Raw genomic sequence first — 9,324 nt, 5'->3', positions numbered from 1 at the left:
TTTGTTATTACTAATTAATATACTATGAAATTACTTTTGTTGTAGTAGCTAAGAAGAGTGGACTATGACAAAAAAAAGTTATTAGTATATTTTATTAAACTTAATTATTTTTCTAGTTTCTAACTCTCAAAATCATTAAAAAATAAATAACTATAATGAATACTGAATATTGATGCAACAATGTGTTTGCTTTAGGAAATAAATATGAGGCAAATAAAATATATAAAAATAAAATTATATATATTTTGCGGGAAGGGCCAAATGGGCATAGCAACATACCATACCCGATGCCAGCCCTGCCTAACAGTTTGCTCAGCTCAAATATGCCCAATAGTTCTTTTGGGCCATTTTTTAGGACGGGCTGGGTATTTTTTTGCGGCCCATAACGATAACTGGGCTTCATGAACACCCCTAGCTTTTGGCAATAATATTGTTATAGTGAAACTATCATAGGTCCTTATCTACGTTTTTAAATTCTCAGAGTTTTTTTGTGATTTTCCTCATAGTTATATGCAATAAATAAATACAATCTTAATATAGGTTTTAATTATTGAGTTTATTTTGATTATTTAAAAATAACATCTATTTTTTATTTATCAATTTTTTTAAATTATCTTTATGGATCTCCCTCAACAATAATCAAGTAGAAGAAGGAGAGAGAATATTAAGGAAGATGATTATGATATTTTAGAAAAACTATGTCATATTTCTTATAATTAACTAACTTGTCTTACTTCTTAATCTAATCAAATTAGTTAAATAGGTTTTATATTAAGGACGGATAAGTATTATTTTTTTAATAATATTTTTGCTAATTATATATATTAGATAGAAATATTATCTGACATATGCAACTACTATAAAAATTATTTAAAAAATAAATAAATATAAAAAATAAAGTAAATTAACGTGTTATATTTAAGATTAAATTTAATATCAAACTAATTCTTATAGTATTTTATTTAACCGGAAAACAACACATTCCAGTGTCTTTCTTTCTCATTCTTGCCTATCCCAAAAAGAATTAAATTAATAAAACTTTTTGCACTTATGTAAAAGTTGAAAAAATGTTATACATTTCCTCTTATTTATTTTTTTATATTCAATACGAGTAAAATTAAAAAAAACTAATTATCTATAATTAACTTATATTTAAGAACATATTTTTCCTATAATGACTTACATAAAAAATGCATTAAATTAATAAACTTTTTTACACTTGGGATGTTGAAAAATAATAAATGGTATATATTCTCCTATCTGTTTTTATTATATTCTTAGAAGTAAAATTTAAAAACTACCATTCATTACTTTACAAATGAGTTAAATAAGTGAGTTACAGATAATAATATAATACTAGTCCTAATTATAAGAGTTAGTTGACTAATTTGAGGAAGGAAATAAGTTAAGTTAGTTATTTATAATGAATAAGTATTATCTTTCCTAAAATATCTTTACTAATCAAGTATATTAGCTAGAACTATCATTGTTAAAATGATTTTTTTGGAAAAAAATGTATAAATATAAGAACAAAGTGATTAAGTTCTTATATTTAGGACCAAAATAAAAATCAAACAAAGTCTTATATTAAGAACCGGAAGTAGTAGTATAACAATACTAGCCCACAAAGTCAAAAGCAACATCTAGAAAAAGCAACACAAATCAACCCACTCCTAACTCCTAAGGTCACTTCTATAGTTGAAGCACCTAAACAGCATAACAAAATTTTAATGGTGTACGTGCACCAACAATTTTTTCCATAACACATAGGTATTGTCTTATTAAATATAATCCTGTTTGAAATATTATCAGGCACTAAATGTAAGTATTTCTTTTAATAAGAATTTGAATTTTAATTATCATATTGTGAGAAATATACCCTAACATTTAATACATAGCAACGGTCTTTAAAATATTATAACCCCAAGTTAATGAGGAATAAAACTTAAACAAAAATATAATTCAATTCTGACCAATATTAGAAGTGTAAATTATTGGTTATTTTCTGGGATTATTAGATTTTATTGAAGTAAATAATAAGATGGAAAAGTTAGCAAAATATAATAAGATGGAAAAGCGAGATTAGAAATATTAAATCATGCTTAGATTTGATGATAATATTAGATCTCAAATAGTCATATACGTAATTCTTTAATTTCTTTTGAGAGAAAAAGCATCATCTATCTAATATATATAATAATATTTCGAATAAGATTACTTTTAATAAGAAATAAGAAAAATTACAGTTAAAGATTCTGAAATTTAAAAAACACAGATAAGGACCTATGATAACTTCACTATGGGTTTTCACAATTTCATAACATATTATCATTGTCAAAGGTTATAATAAAGTTGTCATGGGTCCCTATCTGTGTTTTTCAAATTCTAGAGTCTTTTTTTGCAATTTCTCCTAAGAAATGTATATACTCGGTAAAAAATATATGAAAAACTATTTATGTATATAGCAGTATTAATGATCCTTAAACATTACAAATGGATATTCAAATTAGATTCAGATTACTTTATCCAACCAAAAAAACTCAAATCCAACCGTATATATCAATATCATGAACATATCAATAATCAAGATCTAACATATAAAGAGGTTCACATTTTATCAACACCTAACCATGTCAATGTAGACTATTAACATAATGAATATAAAAAATTTAACCGACATATTATCCTTTATTAATTAATAACTTATAGGAGTACTTTTCATGGATTATGGTCAATATCATGTAACATATACTATTAAACTTAAGTACCTATATAAATATATATATATATATATATATATATTAAAGAGATACTGTTTAGATTTTGCAGTCGATATAACTGAAGGTGCATAACTATATATAGCTTCGATCCTGGAGTGGTCATGTTTTCCATCCTCGTTTTTCCTTCTTATCCTCCATTTTGTTAGCTTTCTTCGTACTCTGTATCGCTTTGGTGGATATCCTAAAACTAGGAAGATGAAAGCTCTGAAAATTTTATTGCTTCTTCTTTCTCTGCAAGTCTTTGCGTGTGCCGTGGTATAATAGCTGTCCCTTTTGCTTTTCAGGGTCAAATTTGTGCATTTGCACGTTTGGTTTCTGGACCTAATGTGCGAAATCCTTTTCTTTCCTGTTCTTTGTTTCGCAAGCAGATTGCAGATTCGCAGACTTGCCCTGCGACGAATAGTGATAGCTGCGGCGATGGATGGGAAGGGGAATTCTTTCCCGGCATTCCCCAAATTAAATATGAGGTAACCTTAATTACTTATGATCTATTATGATAATAACTTAATCAATTTATGTACTCGTTAAATGTAGCTCCTTTGATCTTCTCATAAAAAAATACTCTCCCACACTACAGTTTCTGTATTTTACACCCTAATGGAATTATCGATGTGTCTTTTTGCATATATTGAATAACAGGGCCCCTCCAGCAAGAACCCACTTGCATTTAAATATTATAATTCGGAGGAAGAAATTCTTGGGAAGAAAATGAAGGTTGGTGTCCCCATAATTTCAACTTTTTTCAATAATCCAGTAGATATTGGCCTCGAACTGAAATCACTGTTATATCTGCAGGATTGGTTTAGATTCAGTGTTGCATTCTGGCATACATTCCGGGGAACAGGTGGTGATCCATTTGGTGCGGCTACAAAGTTTTGGCCCTGGGAAGATGGTACCAATTCATTAAAAATTGCCAAAAGAAGAAGTATGTTAACCCTGATTGATTCTACAAATAATACTCTTCAAATTATAAAAGTTTAACACTGAGGGTATTCTTCTGATTGATCCAGTGAGAGCCAACTTTGAGTTCATAAATAAACTTGGAGTGGATTATTGGTGCTTCCATGACAGAGATATTGCCCCTGATGGTAAAACTCTGGAGGTGAGTCAACCTTAGGTTTCTGTATGGTCATTTACATGAATTCATTGGATGCTAATATTTTTGAAGTTTGCAAATTCTGATTCTACAACTTCAATAAGAGACTTTGTTATTGTAATTTGTTCTGAAATAATGGTTGACTTTTTTTAAAAAAAATTAAAAAGGGGTTATAACCTATAGCCAAACTTGTGGGACTGAATCCACGACCACCCTATTTGTTTAACACACAAATTAAGATATATGATTAACATGCCAGAATATTTTCAAATTTTCTAATATGCCCTTAATTCATTTTATCTATTCTCTCCATAATTATCTTTTCTTTTACTTTATAATTGAATTGGATGAAGATAAGATAAAATTGAAAATAATAATAATGTTGTCTTAAACTTTTAAAATGATAGCTAAATAGGAAAAGAAATTTCTTCAAAAGCAATAGTTAAAAAAGAATGGAGGCAGTAGCTTATTGATGGGAATATAGATTTTTCAGTGATCTTTAAATCCACTTGCTCATCCTTTGGATGGCATATCTTGTGTTCGTTGCAGGAAGCTAATGCAAACTTGGATGAAGTGGTGGCCCTTGCTAAAGAGCTTCAGGTAATATGACACAATAAACCAGTTTATATTTTTTTAACTTTTAGCACAAAATCCCAGAGAATATTGGTCTTGTTTCAAGATCATGTTCTTGTTGGTCAAGTATCTATTTTGCGGCCTAAAATAGACCCCAATCAGTTTAAATAAATAAAGTAGCTTTCTAGAAGCACTCCTGATGTATGTAAAATCTGTGTTATATGACTAAACAGGGAAACAAGAAAGTTCTATGGGGAACAGCTCAGTTGTTCATGCATCCTCGCTATATGCATGGCGGTGCTACAAGGTAATTTATATTTGAACTGCGGTATATAATCTTTATGCATCATGCTGTTAACAATTTCATTTTTCCTTATAGCTCTGAATTAGGAGTCTATGCTTATGCTGCTGCTCAAGTCAAGAAAGCCATGGAGGTACTTGGTACATTTCTGTGTGAGCATTAATTAGCACGCGAGTTCAGTTCGCTTCTGGAAACTTTTTAAATTTCTCTGATGTTTACGCACTGCAGGTCACGCACTATTTGGGGGGAGAAAATTATGTTTTCTGGGGTGGCCGTGAAGGTTATCAATCTCTCTTGAATACAGACATGGAAAGAGAGCTTAATCATTTGGTTAGCCTATTCTGCCTTTCAACTATTTTGATTATACTACCTTTTCCTTTTCTTGTTTGAGTAAATTTTTTGTCCTTAAAAGTAGAAAAACTTTTTATTCATATATAAAGAAATCCCTTGAAATAAAGTGGTCCACATAAAACAAAGCAATATATATTTTAAAGTTACTAGTTCTTGGTATTCATGTGCTTCTACTAGACATTCAATAGTATTTTATCTATAATAATTGGTTGCTTTTGTTTTTTTAACAACTATTTGTTTATATGCTTACAGGCTAGGTTTCTTGAATCTGCTGTTGCACACAAAAGGAAAATTGGGTTCAATGGTAAGTTAATATATGAAATACTCAATCACAAGTTGTGATTGGAATCGTATGTGGGTAAATAAATTCTACAAACGGTGCTGTTAAAAAATGAAACTTTTATACTTATATTAATTCCTTCTCTGTTTTCTTAAGAAATGGCCCTTGATTAGTGATTTTGTTTTTGTTTTATTGTTTAAGGCACACTGCTGATTGAACCCAAGCCACAAGAGCCTACAAAACACCAGTATGCTTTTCGCTTTTGTAATTAATTATTTTATTTTATTTTTGTTACATCTTCTCTGATATCTGGATTATGTATTCTTTCAGGTATGATTGGGATGCTGCAACCACAGCTAATTTCTTGCGAAAATATGGACTTATAGGTAATAATTAATATTATCCTCTTTTTAACTGCATTGTGCATGAACCTGAACTGACGTAATACAACTTGACTGCATAACTCTGTTTCTTTTCCTTCTGCAGATGAATTTAAACTAAACATCGAGTGCAACCATGCTACCCTATCTGGCCATAGGTGAATGAAACATTGTATTTTGAACTTATAGTAAAGTTTCTTCTCCTTTGCAAGTGTTACTAACTTTTGATGCCTTTCTAAATGGAAGCTGTCATCATGAGCTCGAAACCGCAAGAATCAATGGACTGTTGGGAAATATCGATGCAAATACTGGTGATCCTCAAGTTGGTACGTGTGTTTCTTTCTTATACAGTGGAACTTTCAACGTTGAAACACAGACATCACGTTGAGATGTGCCAGGATAGCAAGTTAAAGGTTGTTCTATTTACACAGGTTGGGACACGGATCAGTTTCTCATAGATATTGGAGAGGCAACAAACATTATGCTCACTGTGATCAGAAATGTATGATATTCCTGCCTTTTAACCTGCATCATAATGTCCAACATACCTTGTAATTAGTAGTAATGAAATCTCATACCTCTGGTTCATAAATTTTGCCTGTTCTATCTTTGTCAGGGAGGAATTGCACCTGGCGGTTTCAACTTTGATGCAAAATTGTAAGCAGAGTTGGTCTATATTTTAAATATTTTGAAATTGATTGTGGTTCTACACATGTAGTGTATAATAATGGTGGCTCTTTCATCCTTGTTTTGCTCAATCTCTTCATGGAACGTACAATATTGCAGGAGGAGAGAGAGTACTGATGTTGAAGATTTGTTCATTGGACATATAATTGGAATGGATACATTGGCCCGTGGCCTCAGAAATGCTGCCAAAATAATTGAGGTAATACATTGTTACTTACCTTGTACCTCTTTGAATTCTTTCAAGTCTTTGTTGAAACTCATCTTCAATTTTTCTGACAAATAATGAACCTTTTCTGTCATATTCGACTCTAGGATGGTTCCTTGGATGAGCTTGTCCGCAAGAGATACCAGAGTTTTGACTCTGAAATCGGTAGTATGATCGAGGTAATAACATCCAACTTTTCTTTCTTCCTCTCAGCATGAAATGTCTTCTGTCGTTAACCCAGTGATGATAAAACGTGTTGCCATATATAGGCCGGTAAAGCTGACTTTGAGTTCCTGGAGAAGAAAGTCATGGAATGGGGAGAGCCAAAGGTTCCTTCTGCCAAACAGGTAATGCATAGTAGCCAAAACTACTTTCTTTGCTTATGACTTACGAGTTGATCTGTACTAGCATTCTTCGTAGACTTGAGACGATAGTAAGAACAGTAAACAAGTTACTGGTCCTATGTTTGGGCAGGTCTAGCTACTCTGTTTAAATTTATTGATTCTTCTTTTGACAGTACTAAACTGTAACTGAGTTTATTTCATAATCTAACTAGCAAATGTCTGATATGTCTTTCTGCAATGTTGCAGGAGCTTGCGGAGTTGATCTTTCAGTCCGCTTTGTAGGAAGCCGTAGCATCATTCTTTCTTTCTTTCTTTTTTAATGGTTATTTTTCTAATATTTACGAGCAGTATGGGTGTATATGTCTTTCTAATAAGGACATTATGTGGTTGACAGTTTGTTTCTATCTTCCGCCATTGAGTAAAGAGTTATAACGAGTTTTTTTGTCCTCCTTGTGCTGGCCTATGTGAAACTCGTGTCTTGTAACTTCTATAAATATAATAGTAATATATAGATAGCAGGATATCATTGAGTTCTATCCAAAATCAAATTTTTAAATGTATTTTGAATTGAAAGGACTCACCTCTATCTCTTTTTAGAGAGCTCTATGCCTCCATGCTTCTCACTGACGCATTCAAAAGCTTTTTGTAAATATACTAAGGGATAATTAATGTATAAGTCCTTATAGTTTCAGCTGATTTTTAATCAGGTCCCTATAATTTTTTTTCTTTTTATCAGATCCTTATACTTTCATATATTTTTAATCAAGTCCTTATAATTTTTTTTTTTTATCAGGTCCTTATTGTTTTATTTTGTTTTTAATTAGGTCCTTGTAGTTTTTATTCTTTATTTTACAAATAATAACATTTGAAAATAATAAATTATTGTAACAATCTTATGTTAATATTTTTTTAAATTTTAGTAAACAAATATATTATTTATTTTCAATTCGAATTTTTATAATTATAAAATTCAAATTATAAAAAAAAATTTATCTAAAATTAAAATATGATTATAAATAATTTATATTTAATTATAATTATTATTCTGATTGTTTATTAATTACTAAATGATTATATTAATTATTTTGTCCAATTATATAATTATTAATTTAAAAATGAAATTAATTTTAAAGAATAAAGTTAATAAATAATTTTTCAAAAACTACAAAGCACCTAATTAAAAAATAAGTGAAACTATAAGAACCTGATAAAAAGAAAAAAAAAATAGAAGGACCTAATTAAAAACACACGAAAGTAAAAGGATCTGATAAAAAGAAAAAATTTTATAAAGACCTAATTAAAAATCAGATAAAACTATAAGGACCTGGAGATTAATTATCCCATATACTAATAATAATATTCTTTTTAGTCTTATTAAAGTTTGAGACATTTGTGATGATTCTAATTATAAAATCTTAATTTATTTGATTTTCTAAATTTATAATATTTTTAAACTATTCATATTGATTTCACGTGAGATTTTATTATTCACTTTAAAACATACCATACTCAAATATTTTCTAGAATAGATAAGTTCAAGTGAAAAAAAATTAGTTTTTATTATTGTTTTGCTTGAATTAAAATATGATAAAGTGAACAATTTACTTGGATAACAAAATAATAAATATATTTATATAAATAAGATATATTTCAAATCAAATATTGTGAAATAAATTATTGTAATAATAAAATGGGATAATTAATCTCCAGGTCCTTATAGTTTTATCTGATTTTTAATTAGGTCCTTATAAAATTTTTTCTTTTTATCAGATCCTTTTACTTTCGTGTGTTTTTAATTAGGTCATTCTATTTTTTTTTTCTTTTTATCAGGTCCTTATAGTTTCGCTTATTTTTTAATTAGGTGCTTTGTAGTTTTTGAAAAATTATTTATTAACTTTATTCTTTAAAATTAATTTCATTTTTAAATTAATAATTATATAATTGGACAAAATAATTAATATAATCATTTAGTAATTAATAAACAATCAGAATAATAATTATAATTAAATATAAATTATTTATAATCATATTTTAATTTTAGATAAATTTATTTTTATAATTTGAATTTTATAATTATAAAAATTCGAATTGAAAATAAATAATATATTTGTTTAACTAAAAATTTAAAAAATATTAACATAAGATTGTTACAATAATTTATTATTTTCAAAATGTTATTATTTGTAAAATAAAGAATAAAAACTACAAGGACCTAATTAAAAACAAAATAAAACAATAAGGACCTGATAAAAAGAAAAAAATTATAAGGACTTGATTAAAAATATATGAAAGTATAAGGATCTGATAAAAAGAAAAAAAATTATAGG

General features: G+C 28.5%; 1 protein-coding gene across 1 annotated transcript; it reads left to right on the top strand.

Moving 5' to 3' along the window:
• The first annotated feature begins 2,975 nt into the window (after positions 1 to 2,975).
• LOC114746986 (xylose isomerase-like) lies at positions 2,976 to 7,279 on the top strand. The gene is made up of 20 exons (XM_028935262.1): positions 2,976 to 3,035; positions 3,149 to 3,247; positions 3,420 to 3,494; positions 3,576 to 3,705; positions 3,791 to 3,882; positions 4,426 to 4,476; positions 4,683 to 4,756; positions 4,829 to 4,883; positions 4,979 to 5,080; positions 5,354 to 5,405; positions 5,583 to 5,628; positions 5,712 to 5,767; positions 5,868 to 5,919; positions 6,008 to 6,087; positions 6,193 to 6,263; positions 6,378 to 6,418; positions 6,548 to 6,647; positions 6,761 to 6,832; positions 6,923 to 7,000; positions 7,244 to 7,279. Exons 1-20 carry the CDS (start codon positions 2,976 to 2,978, stop codon positions 7,277 to 7,279), a joined length of 1,422 nt encoding a protein of 473 aa, XP_028791095.1.
• The last annotated feature ends 2,045 nt before the right edge of the window (positions 7,280 to 9,324 follow it).

This window comes from Neltuma alba, unplaced genomic scaffold, assembly GCF_004799145.2.
Source record: "Neltuma alba isolate B1F8T4 unplaced genomic scaffold, ASM479914v2 tig00005169_pilon, whole genome shotgun sequence".
NCBI lineage: Eukaryota > Viridiplantae > Streptophyta > Magnoliopsida > Fabales > Fabaceae > Neltuma > Neltuma alba.
Note: the sequence above shows the minus strand (reverse complement) of the source record. Positions and strands in the feature narration are given on the sequence as shown.